Source organism: Argentina silus, assembly GCF_951799395.1.
Source record: "Argentina silus genome assembly, chromosome: 5".
Lineage (NCBI taxonomy): Eukaryota > Metazoa > Chordata > Actinopteri > Argentiniformes > Argentinidae > Argentina > Argentina silus.
The window spans coordinates 146991-174728 of NC_139659.1; the positions used below are offsets into that span (position 1 = coordinate 146991).

Consider the following 27738-nt stretch of genomic DNA (forward strand, 5'->3'; position numbering starts at 1 on the left):
AACCGGTCTTAGGGGGGGGGGGGGGGGTTATATGTATGAACCGGTCTTAGGAGGCGCGGAGGGGGGGGGGGGTTATGTGTATGAACCGGTCTTAGGAGGCGCGGGGGGGGGGGGGGGTTATGTGTATGAACCGGTCTTAGGAGGCGCGGGGGGGGGGGGGGGGGGTTATATGTATGAACCGGTCTTAGGAGGCGCGGAGGGGGGGACGGCCACCAGAATAAGCCTTCATCCGTGTGGACGTGTTTAAGCACTCACCACACCTGCCACTCCAGCCTTTACTGGCGGTGGGTAACCAAGGGCAACCCACCGAGGGCTCAGAGCCAGATGGTCCACCGACTGAACCTAGCGGTGAGCTAGTAATAAGACCAGGAGCAGCGGTCTGGCCTAAAGAAGGCTACACACAACACTGTAGAGTCACGGCACCGAGGAAGACAGTCATTGGGGTTATTTAAAGGCCTCGGAAATGTGATTAATTACACAGATGGCATCACAATCTCACTAACACTGGATATACTGTATGACCACATGTACAGACCTGTATCTAGAACGCCAGACAGGCAGACAGACAGACAGGCAGGCAGGCAGGCAGACAGATAGACAGGCAGACAGATAGGCAGGCAGACAGACAGACAGGCAGACAGGCAACCAATTGAGAGTGAAACCAGTTTGGGGTGGACAAGGGTGGGAAGCTGGAGGCCTTGACACTCCTGAGGAGTCTGTTGTCTCCAAGGTTGTTTGACCACTAAGCCTCTGTTATGGTGACCGTCACCCCCCCCCCTTTCTCAGACGGGGCTGGAGCGTCTCCTGGGCTCGTGTCGCCGTGGACAACAATAGAAGGACCTGAAGGACCCTTACATCTCCACTCCAGGACAGGATGTCACCGTAAAAGGATGATCCTGCACTGTTTGATGTTCCCTCCCTCTCTCACTCTCTCTCTGTCTCTCTCTCTCTCTCTCTGTCTCTCTCTCTCTCTCTCTCTCTCTTTCAGGCAGGCTTCTGCCCTCCAACTGTGTTACTGACAATGATCTCTATTTGTTCCTCAGAGAGACAGTCAGGTCTTAACACATAGTAGGATCAGTAATGATTATATGACAGATTACAGTGGTGATGATGATGGAGGTGTAATATAAGGTTTAGAAGCTGACAGAAGGGATGTTTGTTCTCCAGTGATACGCTGTAGCATGTGGTTTGTGTGAGGGTTAGGGGTTAGGGGTTAGGGTTTGTGTGAGGGTTAAGGTTAGGGGTTAGGGTTTGTGTGAGGGTTAGGGTTAGGGGTTAGGGTTTGTGTGAGGGTGAGACACACACTTGTCTTTCACTATCGTAAAAAAGAACTCTTCCTCCCAATCATTGTGAAAATGATAAGTTTTCTTTCGCTTTTCCGCCATGTTTTTCTTCATTTTGGGGGTAAAACCCGCATCTCGCTCCCCATTGTAGCTGCACTCGCTAGCTTGCGTGCGATATTGAACTTTCCAGACAGAGTTCAGAGGTCAGAGTTCATAAAACATTTTTGTTTTTAAAAATGTATATTCAATATTGTCTTTGCTATCAAATCTACATCAATGCAAGTGTCAAAAAGAACATCAACACAATTAAATACAAATTTAATTTAGAAAGAGCTCCATGGTGACTGGTGCTAATTTTAAACATGTCCTGCGGGCGACTCACGTGGTCCCTGTGGGCGACCAGGTGCCCGCGGGCACCGTGTTGGCTACCCCTGGGTTAGGGTTAGGGTTTGTGTGAGGGTTAGGGTGAGGGGTTCAGGTTAGGATTTGTATGAGGGTTAGGGTTAGGGTTAGGGTTAGAGGTTAGGGTGAGGGTGAGGGGTTCGGGTTAGGATTTGTATGAGGGTTAGGGTTAGGGTTAGGGTGAGGGTGAGGGTTAGGGTTAGGGTTAGAGGTTAGGGTTAGAGGTTAGGGTGAGGGTTAGGGTTAGGGTTAGAGGTTAGGGTGAGGGTTAGGGTTAGAGGTTAGGGTTAGGGTGAGGGTTAGGGTTAGGGTTAGAGGTTAGGGTTAGGGTTAGGGTTAGAGGTTAGGGTTAGGGGTTAGGGTGAGGGTTAGAGGTTAGGGTTAGAGGTTAGGGTTAGGGTTAGGGGTTAGGGTGAGGGTTAGAGGTTAGGGTTAGGGTTAGGGTTAGGGTGAGGGTTAGGGTTAGGGTTAGGGTTAGAGGTTAGGGTTAGGGTTAGAGGTTAGGGTTAGGGTTAGAGGTTAGGGTTAGGGTTAGGGTTAGAGGTTAGGGTTAGGGTTAGAGGTTAGGGTTAGAGGTTAGGGTTAGGGTTGTTAGGGTTAGGGTTAGGGTTAGAGGTTAGGGTTAGGGTTGTTAGGGTTAGGGTTAGGGTGAGGGTGAGGGTTAGAGGTTAGGGTGAGGGTGAGGGGTTAGGGTTAGGGGTTTTTATTTTGCAGGATTTGCATTCCTCATACTGACAACTTCTAAAGATTGATGATATTAATGACCAGTTGATGATATTAATGACCAGTTGATGATATTAATGACCAGTTGATGATATTAATGACCAGTTGATGATATTGGGATTCCAGTTGATATTTCTGATATCATCAACCCCCTACGGGAGAGACCCCAGTCCAGTCTGACAGAAACAGACCAGCTGTCTTCAAACAGAGGTTCATCTAACTGAATATCTGCTTGAATACCTTGCCTCAGATAATGACAAATATCTCTTCTGATCTTGAGTCTTGTGTGCTGTTGAAGATTCTCTTTGTGTGCCAAGACAAGAGGGGGGGGGGGGGGGGGGCAGGGGGGGGGGCATACCAGTCAATCCTCAATAATTACAACTTGTGCAGGGTTGTACTCCTATGTGACATTTCCCCTCTTCACTATGTGAGACCTCTTCACCCCCACTTCTCCCCTGTACAAGCTCTCTCCTGTTAATAAATAATACAAATAAATAAATAAAATAAAAGCCTTCTGGCATTACGACTGCCTATGGCCCCTGGTGTGAGCATTGATTACTTTATCTTATGATGACTGTTGGACAGATGATTCACTGACTTAAACAAATGTGTTTGTTGTAAGTCGCTTTGGATAAAGGCGTCTGCTAAATGCCATAAATGTAAATGTAAAATGGTTCCTGTTGAATGACCCTGACACCCGGCTGTGGTGTTGACAGACACTATCAAAGCTCCAACCTGCCAACTAAGCATGTCTCACCGTCTGACCGTCTGACCGTCTGACCGTCTCACCGACTGACCGACTGACTGACTGACCGTCCTCGGCGGCCACAGGACAGAGGCGTCTGTTCTGTCGGCTTGCAGTGTGTTCTGCTAAACCCTGCCATTATGACCCCCTCCTGCACCCATGGACTACACTACCGCCAGGAGTCAGAACTACAACCGTACTAGCCAGCTAGCCTCAGCTAGCCTAGCCCCCCTGAGCTTGCATGGTTCAGGTGGATTCCATAGTAGAACACTGAGATCAGCTGGATTCTATTGTCACCCCAGGCAAGGGTTTCTCAGGGAAGAACACATGGGATGGAGTGGGGAAATGTTCTCAACTTCTCAATTTCATGAATTGAGTTTCAGTTAATATCCTGATGATAATATCCTCAAATCAAGGTACATTGTATTAGATCAGATCTGAGGAGACAGATGGGCACAACAGAGATATTGGTATTATAATGATCTGGTAATGATCACGTCAAGTCTCTCATCTTCTTTAGAGGGGAACATGTTTTTACAAACGGACATGGGACTCAAATGTGGACAATATCACATTCATATTTGAATGGTACAACTTTAGTACTGATCTTTCAAATGTATTCACTCCATGAAGGTGGACTGAGAACTCAGTGAACTCAGCGACTGAGTGTCGTAGACAGTCCATAACAGACAGTCCATCAGGAGCAGGGGCTGGTGGAGACAGCTAGAGCAGGGGAGGCTGGTGGAGGTAGAAATCGGAGGACGGGCTCATTGTAATGCATGGAATGGAATTAGGAATGGTATCTACACGTGTTTGACACCATTCCTCATTTCATTCCATGTATTACAATGAGCCCGTCCTCCGATTTCTACCTCCACCAGCCTCCCCTTATCAGTAAGGATGAAATCAGGACGAGCTCCTGATCAGTTGCAGACTGCGGCCATTTTAGACCACACCACCACAGTCGCAACACTCTCAGAGCTCAACAAATCAAATCAAATCAAATCAAATCAAGGCATATTTTAATGGTCATTTACACAATATACAGAATACAATGTAATGAAATGCTTTAAGGTGAGCAACACCTCAACCTCGCAACAATCAAACAATATCAATATCAATTGCAGACTACTCATTGAAACCCTGAAGAAAGCAGCTTCCTGCCGAAACGTCGGTTAAATAAATAATCAGCATCGGAGCAAGAGTGTGCGGCTCGTTTTCTTGCTTTTCTGATCAGTTGCAGCCTGCTGCCACTAGGCGGCCACGTTAGAACACACCACAGTGGCAACATCCTCAGAGCTGATGAGTACAGCACATGAGGTGTACTAACTTCAGGGTTACACTCATAATGTTAAAGGTTTGCATAATGTAAAATGTTTTGTGGTTAGAAAGCTCTGTCCTTTCTGACATGTCCATATAGTCAAAGCTCTGTCCTTTCTGACATGTCCATATAGTGAAAGCTCTGTCCTTTCTGACATGTCCATATAGTGAGGACCAGGACAGAACAGGAGCTCCAATACATGTGAATGATTGAATGATTGTAAATAATAACATTCCGTATCTAGCTATGTTTGAATAGAAAAGCAACAGTTGCTATTCTATTCAAGTGTATTACCTGACTACTCTGATATAAATTGCAACTAAACAGATGGATATGATTTAGATACAGCGCAGGGAAAGGGCATACAGCCCTTACAATACAGCATGTATTGTATTGATCATTTCACATCCAGTGTTGAATAGGCTGAGTACCTACCTGATATATCAATACCAAGGAAGGCACACTATGCCAAGGACACACAACACTCTCCATCATTATTTATGTATTCAGTTTGAGACCTCGTTAACAGCATGACCGGGTGTGAACTAACAAACACACTCTTGTTTGTGCTTTTTTTTCTCATTCTCTCCAAACATCCGCTGCCTACTCCTCAAGCATCCTTGGGAAAGTTCTGAAAGGTTGAGAGAGAGAGAGAGAGAGGGAGAGGGAGAAAAACAGAGATAGAGAAAAACAGAGAGAGAGAGAAACAGAGAGAGAGAGAGAGAGAGAGAGAGAGAGAGAGAGAGAGAAACACAGAGAGAGAGAGAGAGACAGAGAGAGAGAGAGAGAGAGACAGAGAGAGGCAGAGAGAGAGACAGAGACAGAGAGGGAGAGAGGGAGGGAACGTCAAACAGTGCAGGATTATCCTTTTATGGTGACATCCTGTCGTGGAGTGGAGATGTGAGGGTCCTTCAGGTCCTTCTATTGTTGTCCACGGCGACACGAGCCCGCGAGACGCTCGCACCCCGTCCGTCCGCATGCTGCTGACTATAAATACACGCGCCAGGGAGTCGCGAGGTGTGAGGCACCTGAGCGCCATACAGAACCGCAGTATTCTGTTCCATGTTCCTGAGTGTGTTGCATTTGGACTTGTATCCGAGAAGTTCTACGAAGGCGGTTTTAATGAAGAGGGCCATGATGAGGAGATCTTTCAGCATGGACAGTCCCGTTTATAACGACAGGTAAGTGATTGTCCACCTCTGAGAAGAAGATTGTTTTATAACAAGTGGACAAAGTAGCCTACACTGCATGACTGCTCCAGAGATCATACTAGTGATAACTTGCAATTGTGGTCTGACTTTAATTTCTAATTCCCCTCAGATATATCAGCCGACTGTTGTACCCTGAGAACGAGGAGGACCTGGACCTGGACGACTGGTCTCCTCCGGGTGATGACCTCTGTGTGAAGATGGTGTCACAGATAGAACAGTACCTGTCTGACGCCAACCTGGCCAAAGACGCCTTCCTGCTCAAACACGTGAGGAGAAACAAGATGGGCTACGTGAACATAAAGCTGCTAACGTCTTTTAAAAAGGTAAGCAGCTTTTTCTTTTCTCTGATTTGATCTAACTCACCAAGTCAAATCAGCAAGTCAGCGAGTCATGGAGTTTAGTGGTTATTGTAATTACACAATGGAAATGGAAACAATCCCTACAGTTCTCAAAAAGCACCAAACTCCATTTCATTTGTTTTTACAAAGCAGCTACTGAACCGAATGTTAATACAATGTTGTTATTTGTTGTTACACACTAATTACATTGTTATTACACAGGTATAACAGCAATGTAAATGTAAAATATAACCAAACGTGTAGATTTAGATGAACATAACCTCTTGATTGTTATCTAGATGAAACATCTGACCAAGGACTGGCGAATCACCGCCTACGCCCTTCAACACCACTCGTCCAAGCTGGAACTCAACGAGGAGGGCAACAAGGTCCGCCGCAGAGACCCAGTCCCAGAGTCCCTCCTGGCCCAGGTGCCCAGCAGACTGCTGCTGGTCTGGAACCTCTCAGACCTGCCCCCTGGTGGCGAGGAGGATGTCACTGCGCCCCGGAGGAGCGCCATGGAGACAGCCATCTCCCTGCTGGAGCCGTACGGGAGCCTCTGCACGGTGAGGGTGACCCGGCCCGGCCGGGAGCTCCCCCCGGAGGTCCAGAGGTACAGCTACCGGTACCCGGAACTCAGCTCCCAGGAGAGCGTCCTGGTGGAGTTTGAGGATCTGGAGGGGGCGGGGAGGGCCTACAACCAGCTGTCCGAGGCCGGGGGGTCCGTGAAGGGGGTCCTGGTGGGTAGGACGTCCCAGAAGAAGGCTGGGCTGGAGGTGGGGGCGGGGGCGGGGGTGGAGGAGAGGGGCGGAGGGAAAGGCGTGGCCATCGTTAATCGCCGCATGGAGCAGCTCCATTGGCGCTGCGGGGGCGGGGATGACTCCTCCGCCTGCAGCTCCTCTGAGTCTGAGGTGGCGGCGTCCTGCTCGCCACTCCACATCCCTCGCTTCTCCAAAGGCCAGGTGTGTACCAGCCCCTGGAACAGCCCCCGCTCCAGCCCCAGGATGCTCCACGCCGCCCCCCCGCGCGCCTCCCCCCTCCTGGCCTCAGAGATGTGGAAGAGCCCTGACACCAGCCCGGAGCTCGGCCGGCGCCACCACGAGACCCTGGCTGATGGTGTTAGCACCGTGGCGGCTAACGGGAGCCCCTGGGTGCAAAGGCGTCGGCTGGTGGCCTCCTCCCTGGAGGGGGGCAGCAGCGGCAGGCAGGGCCGTCTGGGGGCGAAGAGGGTCCTGACGGGGGACGCGCTGCCTCCAGGGCTGGTCAGGCTCCCTTACGGACCGGACGGGACCAGGGGGTTTCTCTGCTCTTTAGAAGGACGGAGGCTTCAGTGCGCTTTCAAGTTATGAACAATGCTGGTGGAGCTGTGGTAGCAGGGGAGGCTGGTGGAGGTAGAAATCGGAGGACGGGCTCATTGTAATGCATGGAATGGAATAGGGAATGGTATGACATACGTGTGCTGTATGCATTACCACTCCATGCATTACAATGAGCCCATCCTCCGATTTCTACCTCCACCAGCCTCCACTGTATGTATCATATCATACACTAAGTATTATGTAAAGTTTATTGTATACAGTAGATCTGTATTGTCTCATGTATTTTGTAGGTGAATCTGTATGTGTATGAAATATATTGAATGATATTGTTGCTGTTTTTTAATGTGAGCTCCACTGAAGCAATTTCCTGACCATCTTTGATTGACATGACAATACAGTCTTGAACCTTGAAATCTTCTTCTTTGCCTGGAACATTTTCTAATCAACACAGTCTTAACGTGAAAACCCTCAATGCTGCTGAGACAGTACTTGAACCAGGGGAGGCTGGTGGAGGTAGAAATCGGAGGACAGGTTCATTGTAATGCATGGAGTGGAATGAGGAATGGTACGAAACACGTTACAACGACCCATCCTCGGATTTCTACCTCCACCAGCCTCCCCTGGTGTGAAGTAAATTCTCAACACTACCTGAAACCTGTTTTTAAATCATTTCCTAACATCTCAACTAGTATCCACAAGCACAACTTGGTGACTGACAGACTCCCTCTACCTCCCCTCATCTGTATGACTCAGACATGCTTCAGCAGGCTACGAATCTATTCTTAACCTGTTCTCATCTAATGAAAGGTCGCATCTGTGCCATCCTCCACTAGAGCAAAGCGGTGTGTAGTACCACAGCCTGATTACCCTCTTCAATGGATCTATTTGGACCACAAATTACCACTATGCAGGTTGCCATGACTACCAGTGATGCGTACAGAGTTGCGTTGGCGCTGAGTCTCTGACTCCTCCAGCCGAGGCTCCAAGGCTGGTCTGACAATGGCTTTAATGATGCCTTTCTGTCGGCTACATGAACAGCAGATCAAGGCCAGATCTATTTATGGCTGAGCGATCATGGTCGTGTCTGATTAGAAGAAGAAGTGTGATGACGAATGGAAGCTCTTGAATGGGTGAGGGCCCCTGTGTGTGAACCCACCCGCCCACGTCATGAAGTCATAACGGTCTGAGAAGACTTCTAAATATCATGTTACGTCAGAACTACTTTCTGATCATTTCCGCGTTGACGCTATCCACTGTTCATCAGTGATCCATGTGAGGCTCCAGATCTATCTCAGCGTGGTGAGGTTTGTGGTGTACATTAGGGGAGGCAGGAATCGGAGGACGGGCTCATTGTAATGCAGGGGACGGAGTCAGGAATGGTATCAAACACACGTGTGTACGAACAGCACCCGTTTGATACCATTCCGCATTCCATCCCATGTATTACGATGAGCCTGTCCTCCGATTTCTACCTCCGCCAGCCTCCCCTGGTGTAGATTGGACAGGGTAGTGACGGGGTGACACAGTGAAGAGCCTCGACTCCAACTGGACAGCCAGGGAATGAGACACAGAAATTAGAAGTATTCATTTGTTTATTTGTCCATAACCGTATCATGTACAACATGTATTTCACCAGAGTTACATCTCTGATTTCACCTGCTGTCAATGGTTGATGACATCATCAGACTGCACCCCAGTAAAGGTCTGATGCAGTTTGTCATGGCTGTGCCTTCGTCTGTGTGGAGCTGCAGGGAACGTTTTCAAACACAGACAACATGCTGCAGGTGTCTCTGATGCAGGGGAGGCGTTACAACGAGCCCGTCCTCCGATTCCTACCTCCACCGGCCTCCCCTGCTCTGATGTCATGTTAAGAACCGAAAACAAAGACAACTCAATAAGAAACTGAAGCAGTTTTAATGTCGATCTCAAAACGCAACATAAACCAAACCATATCTCAACAGTCTGTAAGCAGGGATCACACCAGGGATCACACCAGGGATCACACCAGCTTGCAGATACATGCGGTTTTCCCTCAACATACATCACCATGTGATCGAAACTATCAAAAAGGGGAAAACATAAATTGCATAAAAAAAAAAAAAAGGAAGTCTGAAAACGGATTTGTTTTGTTACACAGGTGTTCCTTCAGATTGGTCTTAGTGCATTTACTCTCTACATGACAAACGTGGAGGAAATCCTGTTCAGGGTGACATCAGCACAACTCAACAAACGAGCATCTCCATATTCCTTTGGACTTTTGCCTTAAGTGCCATACTGTCATTTCAGACGTAGCCTAGCCTGCGTTTCACCTGACATTTACAAAGTGGACAAACGGGAGCTTTAGTAAAGGAAACAGAACTCGATGTTTGAATTTCGGGGACGCAAATAAAGGGGTTTGGTATCAATGGAGAGAAGTTGCTCTGTTGTTTAAATCAGCTGTGAGGTGATTAGTTACTCTGTGGTTAGTAAAGCACATGTTATGTAAAGAACTGAACAAATCCTTCAACGAAGGAGCGAAGTGACAGATAGAAACAGCAGCTCTGTTCATTAGAGGGTGGAAGGTAGGAAGGTTGTGTTGTCAAACACAGTGAGGACAGTCTTTGACAGTGCTGAGACCAGTGTGTGTCTGACCAACAGCAGCCTCTGACACAGAGAAACCAGTCCACAGCCACAGTGGGCGTCCTCAAGCCACAAGTTCAGACAGAGGCGGCCATTTTAGCTCAGAAGACCTCCAGGTCAGTGGCGTTGTAGACCACAGGCGTGTCCTCTATGCCCAGGGCGGGCTCTGGTTCTGGTTCTGGGTCCAGCTGGCCCTCCTCGGTCACGTCCTCCAGGGACTCCAGCGCCTCGTTGGTGTCGCTAGCGAAGGTCTCTCTGGAGACGTCGTCCTGCTCCTGGAGGTTCAGGGTGTTGAGGGCCTGCTTCATCTTCTTGGCGACCACCTGACGCCTCCTCTTCTGGGCCGACTTCTTACTCTTGTACTCCTTCTGGGTCTCATCAAGGAAGATTTCCTGTTGGACAAATGAAAACATATTTTAGTAATGCAAAAGAAAATACTTGAAAAAAGAAAAGGAAAACAAACAAAGAAAGGTAATTCAAGGTGATGTTTGTAGGATTCATTTAGCCGTATTGAATAGCAGCATACGGAGGCTCTGGTACAGCAATGCAAGAAACAAGCTGAAATTCAATGGGCCATTTTAATTCACTGCTTACATTGAGACAGACATCAAATACAACCTTGGCCTGGGGAGGGGCGGCTAGACAGGCACAGTGATGTCGTAGATACGCTAAAGGAGCATTTGGCAACATCAAGGCTCTGTCCAGAAACCCCTGACCCCTAGCTCTAACCTCAGCCCCGAACCTCTAGCTCCTACCCCATACACCCTAGCTCCTAGTTCCTAACCCCTAGCCCCTATCCACTACCCCCGAGCCACAGAGCATTTGACTAGATGTAGGCTCAGAGGTGTCTTGGTGTTAGTGTTAAGTCAGGTGGTTATAAGCAGTCTTAGGAGTGTCCTACCTTGACCTGCTTGTTGGTGATGCTGGGAGTGTTCTTCAGCAGGTTGAGGTAGACCCCTCCTGGGGTCCGTCGCCTCGAGCCGTCCTGCACGCACACACACACACACATTAGCCTAAAACATCTAACGTAACATGACCGTCCCCCTTCAGTCTACACATCTGTAAGGTCACATGACCGCCCCCCTCCTCCTGCGTACCATAATGAAGACCCCTCCGTTCTCCTCCAGGGTGGCCGTCTCCCCCAGCAGCTCGATGGCCTTCTTGCGGCCGATGACCCGGACCACGCGCTCTATGAGGTCCTTCTTGGGCTCCTGGAGCCTTGAGGGGAAAAGAGGGGTCCGCATGTTAGTACAAGGTTATTGTACGACTGTGTGACTTCCTGGACCCTGTGGAGAGAAAGAAATATGACTTACTGACGTCGCTCATAGGGATCTCTCAAACGTTATACACTGTGCAAATACAGGCTAGTTCAATGTCTAGTAGCAATTGTTTCAATTAATATGGAGAAAAGCTGATCCCAGTTATCCAATACGATTCCATACCAACTCTGTTCTTAGGAACAAGTTAGTTAAGAGATCACTCCTCATGTCTATGCATATTCAAAGACAACCCAACTTGATTACTGTATGTATGTATGTATGTATGTATGTATGTATGTATGTATGTAATCTTTTTACAGGAATTAACCCCGGTTCAGAACGAGGCCCATCCGAGCAGCCGTCTCCCCCGGCCAGTGGGGGAGCCACTCACACCCCCCCCCCCCCCCCCCACCCGCTCACCTGTGTGCGATCTCATCTATCACCCTGTCATCAGGGTCCTCCTCTGTGATGTCATAGCGGCCCTTGATGTCCATCTCTGCCCGGGGTCCCAGTCTCTCCTTGGCCGACCTCTTCCTCTTAAAATGGCCGCCGTCTCCGCCCCCGTTCTCCTCCTCCCCCCTGCCTCCTCCCCCGTGCTTCATGTACTCCTCCAGCTGGGCGTCCATCATGGACACCTCCCCCTGCCCCTGCGCCTCCCTCTCCTTCTCCATCATCTTGCGAGCCATGACGTAGTTGTACGTCTCCACCTGCCTGCTCGCCATGGTGACCTGCCCCTCCATTCCCAGGATGCACAGCTCAGCCGCCACCGCCTCCTGGCTCTGCTCCTGCACCACCGAGCCCCAGATGTTGTTGACCTTGCGGCCCCCCGGCGCCCCCCCGGGGTTGGCCTGGGGGCAGGGGGCTCCTTGGCGGGCCGAAGGGGGAGGCTGGGGGGCGTTGGTGCACTTCTGGCGTTTGCGTCTCCACAACGCGGCCTCTTCGTCTGAGTCTGGCTCGCTGGCGCTGGAGTCGCCTGTCCTCTGGGCACTGCGGTAGCTGGTCGCTGACGGGGGGTTCTGGGGGGGGGCTCTGCTCTGGAAGGACTGGCCTCTGAACACTGCTGCTGCAGGCATCTGGTGGGGAGGAGGGGGGGGTCAGTTTCATTAACAGTCTTAACACTGAGAAAGAGTTGCAGTTTGAATTGTAGCCTAAATTGTCCACTAGGTGAACGGGGCATTTTCAAGTCAACAGAACGGCCTTAAGCTTGCAATCCTGCTACATAAACAACTCTTTCTAATGCAGTTTGATAACATGCAACCAGTCCATGCTTTGAGTGAATGAATGCAGCATTGGTGGTGGTGTTTTCTTGGCATGCAGCTCCTTGCATGGCCTTGTAGCATGTTGCTGCACAAAGACACCGGCGGGGCGATTCCATGGCAACAAGAGACAACGTTAGGTTTACGTACGTCAGACAAATGGAAACTATATATTCAATACTGCCAACAACGTTATTTGATAACTCGTTGTTGCAAGTCCATGAGCAAATGTACGCAACATAACATGCTACGTTGAGGCTAGCTAGCTAGCTAGCATCGCTGACACTGACAGACGCATTTTCGAATGACAAATGCTAACATAGCCTAGCTAGCTAACAGTGGACTGCTAGCTCGCCGCTTCACTCTTCAGTCCGGCTTCGTCAGAAGCTCAAACCGCCGCGCCGACACCGAGCCAGACCTCTCCTGCAGGCGGGCGGTGCAACACCCTTACCTGGGCTTTACTGTCAGCTGCACCTCCCATCTCAGAGTCGGAGTTGGACCCGGAGATCTCTCCGTCTTCCAGGTCGTCGTCCATCGTCTCTCTGCTCACAGCCGCCATCTCTGCTACTGGAGGAGATAAAGGTTCCTCACCTCCTCCCTCCTCCCTCCCTCCCTCCCTCCTCCCTCCCTCCCTCCCTCCCTCCTCCTCCCTCCTCCTCCTTCCTCCTCCCTCCTCCTCCAGACACGCTGGGACCAGGGCCACTTTATCTCCCTCTTTTAGACAAACTCGACATTGATCCACAAAAAGACATATGCGGGTCACTGGAAGTGAGAATGAGGGAATAGTTTTGAGAATAAAAGGTCATGGGTGAAAAGCGCCTAGCAGAGGATGGTTTCGATCCATCGACCTCTGGGTTATGGGCCCAGCACGCTTCCGCTGCGCCACTCTGCTGCCCGAGGCCGCCCGCGGAAACAGACCCTATAACCCGTCTGTCACACCTGGTACCTACAATATAGAATAACATCATCTAACTTTGACTAATACAAGTCACATTAGGTTGCCTATGAAATATCATTGCAAATAAAGCTGTCAGATTACAACAATTAACAAACTGTCAGATACAATAACATCAGATGGTAATACAGTAGACAGATAGATAGATAGATAGATAGATAGATAGATAGATAGGTAGGTAGATAGATAGATAGGTAGGTAGGTAGGTAGGTAGATAGATAGGTAGGTAGATAGATAGATAGGTAGGTAGGTAGGTAGGTAGATAGATAGGTAGGTAGGTAGATAGGTAGGTAGGTAGACAGACAGACAGACAGACAGACAGATAGATAGATAGATAGATAGATAGATAGATAGGTACTTTATTGATATTACAGATATTAGTGTTGCAGCCACCAGTGACACATAATCACAACACAAAGGACAAGCATAAAGACGCAACAAAGTACACGAACAGAATAACGTTATATACGTTACTATATATCCGTTAAATGTTATAAGTTAAAAACGTATTGAATGGTTTATATAGATATATTTACAGGGTTTAAGTTAAACTATAATCACCATAATAACAGCGATTGCATAGAACAGACAGATAAGGCAGGCAGGTCCGTCAGTCCTATGCTATAAGCAGTTAGGTGAATAAAGTGTCATTTTCATAAACCGTAGGCTACAATGTGATACACTGTTACACTCCTGTAGAGCAGAGAGGTTGGGTCCATTGGAATAGAAAACTATCAAACTCAGTTGACATAATCAAGAGAGACAGCAGCAATCACGGTTCATAATCAATCAAATCACCATGAATCAGAATGGCTGTCATTTAAAATGGCGTCCATACATTGCGATGGACGGAGGCTGTATGAGCGGTTATGACGCCGGTACGACCGGTACGACCGGGAGCGGCGGGACCGGAGGAGGCCGTGCCGCGCGGGGACCAATCACCGGGCGAAGGTCACGTGGCCTGAGTGCACCTAGCTTGGCGTACCGTGGCGGCGTACGCACGTGCACGCCGTTTATTGCCCCGCCATGCAGCGCACCGTCACCGGCACCGTCACCCTAGTCCGCCACTGGGCCCTGCGGAAGAACCTCCTCCCAGTCCGCCGTCTCCAGTCTGCAGCCATGTCCACCCTGCTCATCTCCCAGCCCCGCTACGCCTGGCTCAGAGACCTGGGCCTGGCCGAGGACAACCTCGGCGTCTACCACGGCTCCTGGGGCGGCCGGGGAGAGGTGAGGCGAGGCGGCCGAGGGAGGCGAGGCGGCCGAGGGAGGCGAGGCGGCCGAGGGAGGCGAGGCGGCCGAGGGAGGAGGGGTGTCCGGGGCTTTCTAAATATAAACCCGGGCATGGCTGGTTGGTTGTTGCAAAACGCATTCTGCAAATGCCACCAGTCTTTTTGCAGTTCTCTTGAAACTTCTCTTTTTGAAGTGTTTTGCGATACTTTAACGTTAACTGTAACGTAGTGGTGTTTAAAAAGCAAGCCGGGCAGTGGGTTAATTTGTAGCTGCGTGTTTTCAGACTTTAACGTCTGACTTAAAGTTTAATTCATTAACAGTGTCATTGGCACACTTGGCAGACTTATACCTTGCTAGCTAATTAGCTTCTCCTCAGGTCGGAGACATCCTTCAGAACAGACATGTTTCTAGTTTGTTTCTAGTTTAAACAACTTCAATGCAGAATGTTGAAATACGTCCAATTCGCTTGGTAGCTTATTGGCTAGGCTAGGCTAGGCTAGGCTAGCTCCGTCCGCAACACGTCGACAGGCTGAGGTCGCCGTCAGCTGGTTAGCATAGCTAGCATAGCCTAGCACATGGCCGCAGCAGGGAAACGTCTGCTGGCTGAGTTAGAGCTGTCAGTCATGCCATCAGACCGCCACCGTCTTTCTTACAGAAAGCAATGCTCATTTTCTGAAAGGCTGTCGGGAAATGGTGTACATTTCTGACTGAATTGCTCTCGCTTTTCTGTCTTTCTTTTGGCTATCCTTCCTTTTCTTGTGGTTTTCAAACTTTCCTGTCTCAGTTGTTGGTTTGCAGCGACTCCTACTGGCCGGTTAGGATGGAAACAAGTGCTCCTCTCACCGCATCCTAGTCACTAAAACCCCTCAACTTAACCTAGTCATATACCCTGTAGAGCCCCAACACCCAGTGTAGTTTGTATAAAAACATAATGCTCTTTAAGAGAGTCACTCGTCTTCGGTTCTACTCTTCTGCTCTCTTATTCTGCATTAACGAGCCTCATGTGTGTTAATCTGTGGATGTAGGTAGTGTTGCTGTCAGTGCTCTGCTGTCCGTCCCTGTGGTTTCAGATGACGTGTGTCTGCCCTGCCTCCAGCCATCAGCCTCCTGTCTGTGTAGTGGTGGGGTGAGGTCGGTGTTGTTGTGACTAACTCTGATGTTCTGTCCTCAAGGTCGTCACGTCATACTGCCCTGCCAACAACGAGCCCATCGCCAGAGTACGACAGGTAAGGTCAATGACCCTGCCCTACCCTGCCCTGTCAGCCCAGGAGCACGAGGTCAATGACCCTGCCCTGCCCTGTCAGCCCAGGAGCACGAGGCAGCTCATATCCTAACAGGTGTTCATGTGCTGTCGACTAGGTTAATAATAATATAATATCTGCCATTTAACTGACGCTTTTATCCAAAGCAACTTACATTGCAGTGAGTGTATACATTTCAGGATATATGGTTCCAGAGGGAATCAAACCCACAACCTAAGTGTTGTTAGCGCCATGCTCTACCGACTGAGCCACAGAGGACCACAAGGTTACCAAAGCATTCTGAGTTTCTATCATACATGAGTTGAAGTCCTTATCCTAATCAAATGTGCTTTGAGAAGCTCGAAGAATGAGACGAATTTGGGTGTAATTTCCTGGCTCAAGTAATAATATGCATTTATTTTGTGGAGTGTTTTTCTCAGTACTCAGACACTACATTCCATGGACCATGGAGAGAACAAAAGTAGGTAGATACATAAAAAGTAAAACAAAAGCATGATCAGTAAAAACAACAATACAAATAGTTAAGTAAGCAAGTTTAAAAAGATGGGTTTTGAGGGATCAAGTCATGGATTGAGGTGAGGCTACCCCACCCTTTCCAGTCATTTGTTTACAGACGGATTTTTTTTTTTTCCAAAGCTCTTCCTTCATTTTAAAGGCCTTGTCAGTCACTACTTTTTACAGTTCATGTCTGCCTCTCTCTCTCCAGGTCAACAGTGACCTATTAATCCAATGACACTGGTTAAAGATCACTCTGTTAACTCACCAGCTGCCAGAGAGTTCCGGAACACTAACCGCCAAGAGTGCCAAGTGTTCTGTGGTGTTTACCTAGCAACAGCACTCTGATTGGCTACAAAATTAAGCAGCATCATTGATGCATTTTTTGGTGAATAAAGTCACCTTCTTGGCGCTCTAGAATGTTGACAGCTTGCATGACCTTATTCACCCTCGGCACTGAATGAGTTAAAGGCAACACTCTGTCAGTCTATAGACCGCTGTCCCAGAAGAGCCTCCCCCAGTGTGACAGGTTAAGGTGGAGTGACTGTAGTGGTGCTGTCTGTCCACAGGCCACCCTGGAGGACTATGAGGAGACGGTGCAGAAGGCCAAGGAGGCCTGGCAGGTGTGGGCCGATGTAAGTATGATTGACTTTGTACCTTGAATCTGCTCCAACACTTGCATAATATGATGTAATAGATATGATCTACTTGAACATAGATGTACATGAACATAGATCTGTACTTTCTAAATGACGAAACCAATGTGAAAAAAAACATTGCATAAAAGCTGAGAATCTCTACTTTGTCCCCAGTCATTGTTTGATTTAAAAACCAAACTGTTGGAGTGTAGAGCTAAAAGAAGACAAAATGCTTCCTCTGTCCAGTCCTTCTGAAGGGCTGTGTAATAGATGTGATGTGTCAAACAGATTCCTGCCCCCAAGAGAGGCGAGATCGTGAGACAGATTGGCGACGCGCTGAGACAGAAGATCAAGGTTCTCGGCAGCCTGGTAAGACATCTGAGATGTGACCCAGACTGAGATGTAACCCTAACCCAGACTGAGATGTGACCCTAACCCAGACTGAGATGTGACCCTAACCCAGACTGAGATGTGACCCTAACCCAGACTGAGATGTGACCCTAACCCAGACTGAGATGTGACCCTAACCCAGACTGAGATGTGACCCTAACCCAGACTGAGATGTGACCCTAACCCAGACTGAGATGTGACCCTAACCCAGACTGAGATGTGACCCAGACTGAGATGTGACCCTAACCCAGACTGAGATGTAACCCTAACCCAGACTGAGATGTTTCTTGGCCGTTTATTTGATTTTATTTGACCATTTTAAAAGCTAAGCGCACATAATACCAACCTCCATTCATAACATCATGGATGATATAATAGTCCAGGACTTATTTCCATTGTGATGTACTAGGAGGGGTCAGGGTGGTGTAGTCTTGACAGACACTGTCCCCTGATCAGGTCACCCTGCCTGAGACATAGGAATGTCCTCTGGGCGTAGTAGAGACCCAGGTTCGAACCCTGTCCCCTGTGTGCTGTAGGTGGCCTTGGAGATGGGGAAGATCTACGTGGAGGGGGTAGGAGAGGTGCAGGAGTACGTGGACGTCTGTGATTACGCTGTCGGCCTGTCCAGGATGATCGGAGGTCCCATTCTCCCCTCGGAACGTAAGGCCACAGCCTGGCAGGAAACTAATGTTTACATGTTAGATTTCACGTATTAGAAATGTGGATAGAGGTTTTGGTGTGTGTGTATATATATAATACAATATAGGACCCAGTTGAAATCTGGTTGGAGGAGTTGGTACTGTAGATAGTTCTAACCCCCCCTCCCCCCCCAGGACCGGGCCATGCGCTGATCGAGCAGTGGAACCCCGTGGGATTGGTTGGCATCATCACAGCCTTCAACTTCCCCGTGGCGGTGTACGGCTGGAACAATGCCCTGGCCCTCATCTGTGGAAACGTCTGCCTCTGGTAAGGTCAGAGGTCACGTCAACCCAGCGTTCATCAACATCTTGATCCGTTGGAGAAGGCATTGTGCCAGTGCTGGGCTGGAACAGAAGCTTGCACAGTGCAGCCTGTGTCCTGTTGCATCAGTCACCGTAACCACACATGCTTGTAGTCTGTCACCTGGTCTCTCCCAGGGGTCACCTGGTCACTCCCAGGGGACACCTGGTCACTCCCAGGGCTGTGATCTCACTTCACTAATCTCACATCAGTAGCCACCTCGCGACTGTCAACAAGACTGCATGTTCACGTTCTACCTCTGAACTGGTCTAGCTCTTCTACCTCTGAACTGGTCTAGCTCTTCTACTTCTGAACTGGTCTAGCTCTTCTAGCTCTGAACTGGTCTAGCTCTTCTAGCTCTGAACTGGTCTAGCTCTTCTACCTCTGAACTGGTCTAGCTCTTCTACCTCTGAACTGGTCTAGCTCTGAAGTGTTCTAGCTCTGAAGTGTTCTAGCTCTTCTACCTCTGAACTGGTCTAGCTCTGAAGTGTTCTAGCTCTGAAGTGTTCTAGCTCTTCTAGCTCTGAACTGTTGTGTTGAATGTGTTCTGTAGGAAAGGCGCCCCCACCACCCCCCTCACCACCGTAGCTGTCACCAAGTAAGTGTTGTCAGCCGGGTACTTCATGCTTATGCTGATTGTTAATCTAGCTATTGTAAATGTTGCTAACTGTTGCTAGCTGTCAATTAGACTAAACAAGACTTGCTGATACTCCCAAGCAGAGATGTCTCAAGTACACTATGGCATTTCAAAACGCAGTAATATGTAGAAACTAGCAATACTTGGTTAGATTTGTTTATGCCACAGTTGTTAAATTTCAAATGTCTCTCTCTCTCTCTCTAGAATCGTAGCAGAGGTGCTTGAACAGAACAACCTTCCTGGTGCAATCTGCTCCATGACATGTGGTGGCGCTGACATCGGGTGAGTCTCATACTCTGGTCTCTCACACACACATATGCAATTATTATTATTTTATGTTTTCACTGCACATCCTGTATCAGCACATCCTGTTTCAGTTTACATCCTGTATCCTGTGGATAAGACATATACTTTGATTTTACACACACACACACACACACACACACACACCCCTACCTCTCTCTGAGAAGTCCTGACCCATACACAGTGTTGATGTTGGTGTCTCTGTGGTTCAGCACGGCCATGTCCAAGGACGAGCGTGTCAACCTGCTGTCCTTCACTGGCAGCACCCAAGTAGGCAAGATGGTCGCCATGACGGTCCAGGAGAGGTTTGGTGAGTTAACCCAGTCCAGCCTCCACCCAGTCCAGCCTCCACCCAGTCCAGCCTCACCCACCAGTTAGGAGGCAGGGTTTTCCCCAGAGAATTGTCCACTTGGCTTTGCCACTATGGAAACATTTCAGAGCAAATTAAACTGATATTTAGTAATGATAGTTACTCTATCTTTGATCGCCAACGACAGTGTTTTAGTGGTATTTTTCACTGCATCTGACATGAATAAACACAAGTTATCAGAGACTGTATTACTGAATGTGTGTGTCTCTCTCTCTCTCTCTCTCTCTCTCTGTCTCTCTCTCTCTCCCTCCCCCTCCCCCTCCCCCTCCAGGTCGTCAGTTGCTGGAGCTGGGTGGGAACAACGCCATCATTGGTAAGAATAGAGAGACTGACAAACATCCACATGGTGACATGGTCAGTGGGGGGGTCAGTGTACATTTCCTTTGGACAGTATGTTTTCTTCTGTGTGTGTGTGTGTGTGTTCATCGGTGTGTGTGTGTGTGTTCCTCAGTGTTTGAGGACGCTGATCTGAACCTGGTGGTGCCAGGGTGTGTGTTTGCGTCTGTGGGGACAGCTGGCCAGCGCTGCACCACGACCAGGAGACTGGTAAGACCAGGAACACCCCACACACACACACACACACCCCCCCAACACACACCCCATAACACACACCCCCCACACCCCACAGGGCAGAGACCTGGAACACCCGTAAAGGGGATTCAATCCAGGCAGCAGTCGGAGACCTGATCAGGTGGTCTCTGTCTCTCCTCAGATGCTGCACGAGAGCGTCCATGACGAGGTGGTGGAGAGAGTGGCCAAAGCCTACAAGCAGGTCCGCATCGGAGACCCCTGGGACCGTGAGTACTGGCGGGGCTGGTCCAGGATGAGTCCGTACAAGACTCAACCTCATGCTGGAGAACAGCGGTGCATCTTTCCTCCAGAGATGACTGAGGAGGGTTCAGTTGGCTCTGTTCAACTATGGGGGAGGTATTGATGATTCCCCCTATGTGACTAATGTCTTATGTCCCCCCCCCCCCCCCAGCGAGCACCCTGTACGGCCCCCTCCACACCAAGCAGGCGGTGGACCAGTACCTGGCTGCCGTGGAGCAGGCCAAGCAGCAGGGGGGCACGATCGTCTGTGGAGGGAAGGTACGCTAGGGTGTTCATACACACCTGTTACTGTGTGTGTGTGTGTGTAGGAAAGGTACAGTAGATTGGCTGTAGTTTAATGCCATCACTACTGGAAACAGAAACCTGAAAGGTGACCATCAGAGTCTCACTGTCTCCGTCTCCAGGTGATGGATCGCCCTGGTAACTACGTGGAGCCCACCATCGTCACGGGGCTGTCTCATGACGCTGCCATCGTCCACACCGAGACCTTCGTCCCCATCCTCTACGTCCTCAAGTTCAAGGTAGGAGGGGCCTGTGTTCACCTGTTAAAGCCTGCCTCACCTGGTTTGGACAATAAGTTACAATTGATTACAGATGGCTGGTTCTGGTTCTGATTACGTGGCTGGTTCTGATTACGTGGCTGGTTCAGGTTCTGATAAAACGGTGATGTTCTCCCCGGACGTCTGAACACGGCGCCGGAGGCCATTATCAGAACCAGACTTCCGTTCATTCATGTCAAAATGTGCAAAAACCCCCCACCCTCCATGCTACCTGGTGTCCCCTCCATGCTACCTGCTGTCTCTGCTGTCCCCTCAGACGGAGGAGGAGGCGTTTGCCTGGAACAACGAGGTGAAGCAGGGTCTGTCCAGCAGCATCTTCACCAGGGACCTGGGACGTGTCTTCCGCTGGCTCGGGTGAGAAAGATGGCTGCTACAGCCCTGTGGCTGTCTGGGGGAGAGAAAGATGGCTGCTACAGGCCTGTAGCTGTCTGGGGGAGAGAAAGATGGCTGCTACAGGCCTGTGGCTGTCTGGGGGAGAGAAAGATGGCTGCTACAGGCCTGGGAGATTGGCTGGCTTGGGTTTGTTCACTTGGTGTAAAACAAGAAAGCTCCCATGGTGGAAGTGATTTAGACCTGAGGAATCAAAGCGCATTGATTTCCAACCAAACGTTGTCTCATCTTAAGACACGTTTACTGGCTGGCAGACCCTTCCTCCTAGACTTTGATTGCTGCTTTTATGATATGGTTATGTATGTTTATTTAGTTTGATATGGTTATGTATGTTTGTTTGATTACTTTATGCACTTTGAGATTATTCTTGGATAATGAAAAGTACTTTATGAATGTAATTTATTATTATCATCATCTCCAGACCTAAGGGATCAGACTGTGGCATTGTGAACGTCAACATTCCTACCAGTGGAGCTGAGATTGGAGGAGCCTTCGGTACGTCTGTCTGTCTTTGATTACCTTTACACTGTGTATACTATGATGGCTGCTCACCTGTGTGTGTGTGTGTGTGTGTGTGTGTCCGTGTCCAGGTGGGGAGAAGCACACTGGAGGTGGCAGGGAGTCAGGCAGCGACTCGTGGAAGCAGTACATGAGGAGGTCCACATGGTGAGAGGCAGACAGATCACACTGCTCTGCAGATGGAGCAGACAGATCAAGACGCTTCTCTGCATGGCATACTGTACAACACCCGACAGTGACTGCCCATGGCACTTGTTCTTAGGGAAGGTCTTACTTATGATGACTGTGTAGTTTATTTATCTACTAAGACAAATGTACTTATTGTAAGTCGCTTTGGATAAAAGCATCTGCTAAATGACTTGAATGTGAATGTATATACACCCTCTAAGTTGAATCAATCTCCCCCCTCAGACAACTAGATTCAATAGTGTTTGAAAGATATGGAGAATAGGAAAACAATCTCCTTGACCAGAGAATGATGCACTTCCTCCTTCCCTTTCAGCACCATCAACTACAGTAAGGACCTCCCCCTGGCCCAGGGAATCAAGTTTGAGTGAAGCGTGCGCCCGCTATGACACCACACAGCCAGGAGCCAGTCAACCTTGATGGACCCACAAGGAACACAGAGAATGAAACACTAACCATTTGTAGTTACTGGAGGTTTCTGCTCCCAAATGCTAAACTTTGTCCTGGCGGTGTTTCCAGTCAGAAGATGAATCGGACGTACGTAGCCAGTCAGGCAGCCAGGGACGTGTGTATTGGGGAGGGTAAAGATGGAACTGTCTGGTTTAGTTTGTTAATATGGTTTTTGTGACTTAGTGGTTAGCGCTGCTAATGGAAACGGGTTTCCTCTGCTTCCTAATGGATAGAAACAGCTGTTGTGTTGAAAAGGTCAAGTACAGTAGAACTAACCACCCTAAGTAGTGTGCACTCTGTTTGAAGCACTTAACTGTCCTCTCTGCCTTCTAATAATGTACCAGGAGCTTTGTACAAATAAATCATACCTTTATTTTGGGAAGAGATGATGTGTTTACAATTTGTATTGCATAGAAACAGACAGGATGTGCAATAGAAGTACAACAGATACAATATAACAGATACAATATAAGATACAACCATGTTTATGTTTTGACCAGTGTGTCCTGGTTCCTCAGGTGTGTCCTGGTTCCTCAGGTGTGTCCCATGCTTGGGAAACATTCTCTAGCAGGGATCCTCAATGACTTAGGGTCAGGGTTAGGGTTAGCCAAGGGACCATTTCTTCACCCAAGCAGTCGGTTGGAGGTCCAAAACATTTATCAATAACTCGTGACCAAACGTTGTTCTTACCCCCAAACAAGTCCCAAAACCTCGGGTCAGGGTAGCACCTTTGGGGCCCTGGGCTTCCTTTGGGCCGAGCACCGGTGCCAAGAGTGACAGTGGAAAAGCGCCAATAGAGAAGCATTTTGAGCGTGCAGGACATGGTACGGTTGGTGCAGGACATGGTACGGTTGGTACAGGACATGGTACGGTTGGTGCAGGACATGGTACGGTTGGTACGGGACATGGTACGGTTTCTGCAGGGCGTGTCCTCGTTTGAGAGGCTCGGCTTTCTTTATGTCTTTATTTCTTTAAAGCACTGGCCACATTCTTTGCACCTGTCGACTCTTTCCCGTGTGAATCCTCATGGAATTTCAGGGCATCCTTGTGTTGGAACAACTCTTACCCCAGTATGCTTTTTTTCATGTCTCTTTAAGTGGGACGGTGTTGTAAAGCATTTTGAACATGCAGGACATTTGTATGGTTTCTCTCTGTGGACCCTCATATGACCGTTTAGGGTTCTTTGATCTCTAAAGCATTGGTGACATTCCATGCACTTGTATGGTCTCTCCTCTGTGTGGACCCTCATATGGGTTTTCAGGTCGCTCTTCTGTGTGTATGACTTGTTGCAGTCTTGACAGACATACTCTATTACCCCAGTATGCTGTTTTTCGTGCCTCTTTAAGTGGAAAGATCTGGTAAAGCGATTTGAACATACAGGACATTTGTATGGTTTCTCCCCGTGGACCCTCATATGACCTTTTAGGGTTCCTTGATCTCTAAAGCATTTGCTACATTCCTTGCACTTGTATGGTCTCTCCCCTGTGTGAATCCTCATATGCCTGGTTAGCATTTCTTTGCTTCCAAAGCCTTCAGAGCATACAGGACACTTGTACAGTTTCTCCCCTGTGTGGATCGTCATGTGCCTGGCCAGGTTCATCTTGGATGGAAAGCATTTGCTACATTCATTACACTGAAAAGTCTTCCCTGTTGAATGAGTGAAATATTGGTCGAAAAACAGTGTTGCTCCAACGTGAGCTTGTGACTCTGATAGTGGTCCTCCACTCTCCACTTCATTGTCATTTTCACTGTTTTCACTCTGAGCTGCAGAACAGTCAGGCTCTGGGTCCTCCTGCTCTAGACTGGGGCTCCTGGTGGGATCTGGGTCCTCCTGCTTTACACTGGGGCTCCTGGTGGGATCTGGGTCCTCCTGCCCCAGACTGGGGCTCCTGGTGGGATCTGGGACCTCCTGCTTTACACTGGGGCTCCTGGTGGGATCTGGGACCTCCTGCTTTACACTGGGGCTCCTGGTGGGATCTGGGTCTTCCTGCTTTAGACTGGGGCTCCTGGTGGGATCTGGGTCTTCCTGCTTTAGACTGGGGCTCCTGGTGGGCTCTGGGTCCTCCTGCCCCAGACTGAGGCTCCACTCCTGCTCCCAGTGCTGCTGCTCAGAGGGAACCTCCTCTTCAGAGACAAGAGAGCGCTGCTGAGGTTCTGGGAAAAAGGAGCAGGGATACAATATTCAATTAATATACTGACATAAGATGTGCAGTAACCTATTCTAAGCACCTATATGCACTTGTTGACACATCACCATATTTCCCATATATGCCTGAAACAATTTAGTTCTCTCCAACTTAGTGCTATCTGTGGTATAAGCGGGATAATGCCGAGGTTTGGCTCATAGGAAAATAATCCACTTCACGGACGTCAGCGTTGCTCCTGGTTTTCCACGTCGTGGATTATTTTCCTACGAGCGCACATCTCTAGTTGATTATCCCAACATTTACATAATCATCATTTTGCAACAAAAGTACCACGACATTCACATCCCTCCGACTAGCATAGCATGAGCCAGATAGCATGATCCTCCTCGAAGCAGTCCTAAGGACGGAGTCAAAGATGCACCATGCACCATCCAAATAAAAATGACCCTCTGCCAAGACACAGTTTGTAAAACAAAATCCCTCTTTCACGACTCTGATGGTTCGTCTGGTGGTTGTCCCTTTTGACGAGCATCATAGTCTGTGGGTAGAAACTGTTCCGGAGCCTGTTGGACCGGGTCCGGGTGGTCCGGTACCTTTTGCCAGAAGGATATAGAGAGAACAGGGCGTGGCTGGGGTCCCTGATGATCTTCCCAGCCTTCCTCTTGCACCTCTCAGAGTAGAGGTCCTGAATGGCAGGTAGTTTGCGGCCCGTGGTGGACTGGGCCGTTTTCACCATCCTCAGAAGAGCCTTATGGTCGAGGGCGGTGCAGCTGCCGTACCAGGCGGTGATACAGCCGGTCAGAATGCTCTCTGTGGTGCATCTGTAAATGTTTGGAAGAATCTGGGGGTCCATGCCAAACTTCCTCAGCTGCCTGAGGAAAAACAGGCCCCGATGCGCTGTCTTGATCACAGCGTGGGTGTAGTCTGACCATGTTAGTGATGTGGACACCAAGAATTTGAAGCTGTCAACTCTGTCGAGACTACTTCTGCCCCCTCCGACACAGATGGGGGGTGTGCTGCCCCCTCTTCCTCCTGAAGTCCACGATCAGCTCCTTAGTTTTACTGATATTCAGACAGAGATTGTTATCCTGGCACCAGTCCGCCAGGACTCTTACTACAGGGAGGATCCTGTAGGCTGACTTGTCGTTTTCAGTGATTAGGCCAGCTGTATGTAATGTAGAGTGCAAATAATGTCTACATTATTTATGCAATTAAACATTAGGCAACCATAAGCGCTGTTCAACTCCATCATTAAAATGAAATCACTTAAATTCCCCCCAAACACACAGCCAAAACCCCCCAAAAACCATGCTCCAGGCAGGGATGAAACCCTGCACCTCACATCTCTATCATGCCATGCGGAATACTGAGAAGTGTATATGATGATCTGTCACGGTGTGGAAATCCGACTCGGTGTGAAAATGTACACGGATGATTTGATTTTAATGATGGAGTTGAACAGCGCTTATGGCTGCCTAATATTTAACTGGATAAATACTGCAGTGACTCTCTACATTACATACTGCTAGCTCGATACCAATACATATTAGCTAAATTGCACTCGACAAAAATCCATTAAATACACATGCGCTCATAATTCTGATTACTGGACAATATGAAAACCCGGAGACAGACGCTCCCAGACGTCTCAGTGATGGTGAGAAGTGGTCTTCAGAGTGAACCAGCAGCAGCAGGCTGGAGCCTCTGAGGTCCCTGAAGAACGACTACCGACCTGTTCTGTGGAGCTTTATCTCGGGTTGAAGAAGGAGGTTGAGCGTCCTCCGGAGCCGGTGGTTCTCCTCCTGGGAACGGGCCATCTCTCCCTGGAGCTCCGCCAGCGTTCTCTCCACCGCCGCCAGGATCTCACAAGCCGCCGCTGTTAACCGCTCGGAGATCAACCCTCTCAGCAGCTGGACCTGGGCCATTCTGACACGATCCAAGTCGAAAAACTAACACAGCAGCTGGACCTGGGCCGTTCTGACACGATCCAAGTCGAAAAACTAACACAGCAGCTGGACCTGGGCCGTTCTGACACGATCCAAGTCGAAAAACTAACACGGGACTACCACAGCAGCTGGACCTGGGCCGTTCTGAAGTCTGAACGTTAACACCGGGGGAAACACCGGGGAAAACACCGGGGAAAACACCATCTGGCCTCTCTACTTCCTTTTCCGGTCTGTTGCGTCACCGACGAGAGTAGAAATACTCTCACACACAGTCAACCAGCATGGAGTTTCTAATGCTAGACATGTATGATAATGATTGTGAAAAAGAAAGATTATGCAGAAAATATACTTATTTTCGACATAAAGTTAGGCATAGGGATTATGAGGGTAGATAGCAGGAAATTATTTTTTTTTAAAAAGGAAAAATGCTCGAGTGTCCAGACCATGAAAGCATTAAGAGAAGAAGAACAAATGAGAACCACCCCCCAGGTAGACTCAACTCACCCCCCAGGTAGACTCAACTCACCCCCCAGGTAGACTCAACTCACCCCCCAGGTAGACTCAACTCACCCCCCAGGTAGACTCAACTCACCCCCCAGGTCCAGGATCCAGACCCAACACAGGGACACAGAGGATCCAGACCCAACACAGGGACACAGAGGATCCAGACCCAACACAGGGACACAGAGGATCCAGACCCAACACAGGGACACAGAGGATCCAGACCCAACACAGGGACACAGAGGATCCAGACCCAACACAGGGACACAGAGGATCCAGACCCAACACCAAACCCTGGGTAGAGGGGCTCAGTGGGTCAGTGTGTCAGAGAAGACGTTGTAGAAGGACAGAGTGCCGGCCGGCCAGTCCAGATACATTTACATTTATGACATTTAGCAGACGCCTTTATCCAAAGCGACTTACATCAAATACATTTGTTTAAGTAGTGAATCA

General features: G+C 49.1%; 4 protein-coding genes across 4 annotated transcripts; 2 read left to right on the forward strand and 2 right to left on the reverse strand.

The window, feature by feature from the left end:
- Positions 1–5611: 5611 nt before the first annotated feature.
- Positions 5612–7372, forward strand: LOC310804624 (la-related protein 6-like; the record flags this gene model as incomplete). The annotated part of the gene is made up of 3 exons (XM_083669943.1): positions 5612–5655; positions 5795–6008; positions 6323–7372. The coding sequence occupies 3 exons, from the start codon at positions 5612–5614 to the stop codon at positions 7370–7372; spliced, it is 1308 nt and encodes a 435-aa protein (XP_083526069.1).
- A 1563-nt stretch (positions 7373–8935) lies between these two features.
- phax (phosphorylated adaptor for RNA export) lies at positions 8936–13061 on the reverse strand. The gene is made up of 5 exons (XM_083669549.1): positions 12928–13061; positions 11641–12293; positions 11059–11179; positions 10863–10946; positions 8936–10353 (listed from the first exon to the last, which is right to left on the reverse strand). Exons 1-5 carry the CDS (start codon positions 13033–13035, stop codon positions 10063–10065), a joined length of 1257 nt encoding a protein of 418 aa, XP_083525675.1. The 5' UTR covers positions 13036–13061; the 3' UTR covers positions 8936–10062.
- Positions 13062–14396: 1335 nt separating this feature from the next.
- aldh7a1 (aldehyde dehydrogenase 7 family, member A1) lies at positions 14397–23078 on the forward strand. The gene is made up of 18 exons (XM_083670421.1): positions 14397–14658; positions 15834–15887; positions 16988–17053; positions 17345–17425; positions 17983–18106; positions 18280–18412; positions 18999–19043; positions 19287–19364; positions 19598–19695; positions 20027–20068; positions 20207–20301; positions 20468–20552; positions 20738–20844; positions 20991–21107; positions 21403–21500; positions 21958–22031; positions 22127–22202; positions 22558–23078. The coding sequence occupies exons 1-18, from the start codon at positions 14458–14460 to the stop codon at positions 22610–22612; spliced, it is 1629 nt and encodes a 542-aa protein (XP_083526547.1). The 5' UTR covers positions 14397–14457; the 3' UTR covers positions 22613–23078.
- A 144-nt stretch (positions 23079–23222) lies between these two features.
- On the reverse strand, positions 23223–26893 carry LOC310804958 (uncharacterized protein). The gene is made up of 2 exons (XM_083670422.1): positions 26571–26893; positions 23223–24845 (listed from the first exon to the last, which is right to left on the reverse strand). The coding sequence occupies exons 1-2, from the start codon at positions 26761–26763 to the stop codon at positions 23716–23718; spliced, it is 1323 nt and encodes a 440-aa protein (XP_083526548.1). The 5' UTR covers positions 26764–26893; the 3' UTR covers positions 23223–23715.
- Positions 26894–27738: the final 845 nt, after the last annotated feature.

What these genes read in the sequence shown, in the direction of transcription:
- phax (XM_083669549.1), bottom strand. Translation starts at nt 13,035, where the DNA reads ATGGCGGCTGTGAGCAGAGAGACGATGGACGACGACCTGGAAGACGGA. An exon ending in CAGCTGACAGTAAAGCCCAG is followed by an intron (nt 12,294 to 12,927) that starts GTAAGGGTGTTG and finishes CCTCCCCACCAG; the next exon opens with ATGCCTGCAGCAGCAGTGTT. An exon ending in TCACCAACAAGCAGGTCAAG is followed by an intron (nt 10,354 to 10,862) that starts GTAGGACACTCC and finishes TTTGTCCAACAG; the next exon opens with GAAATCTTCCTTGATGAGAC.
- aldh7a1 (XM_083670421.1), top strand. Translation starts at nt 14,458, where the DNA reads ATGCAGCGCACCGTCACCGGCACCGTCACCCTAGTCCGCCACTGGGCC. An exon ending in CCTGGGGCGGCCGGGGAGAG is followed by an intron (nt 14,659 to 15,833) that starts GTGAGGCGAGGC and finishes TCTGTCCTCAAG; the next exon opens with GTCGTCACGTCATACTGCCC. An exon ending in TCAAGGTTCTCGGCAGCCTG is followed by an intron (nt 17,426 to 17,982) that starts GTAAGACATCTG and finishes TGTGTGCTGTAG; the next exon opens with GTGGCCTTGGAGATGGGGAA.
- LOC310804958 (XM_083670422.1), bottom strand. Translation starts at nt 26,763, where the DNA reads ATGGCCCAGGTCCAGCTGCTGAGAGGGTTGATCTCCGAGCGGTTAACA. An exon ending in GATAAAGCTCCACAGAACAG is followed by an intron (nt 24,846 to 26,570) that starts GTCGGTAGTCGT and finishes CCTTTTTCCCAG; the next exon opens with AACCTCAGCAGCGCTCTCTT.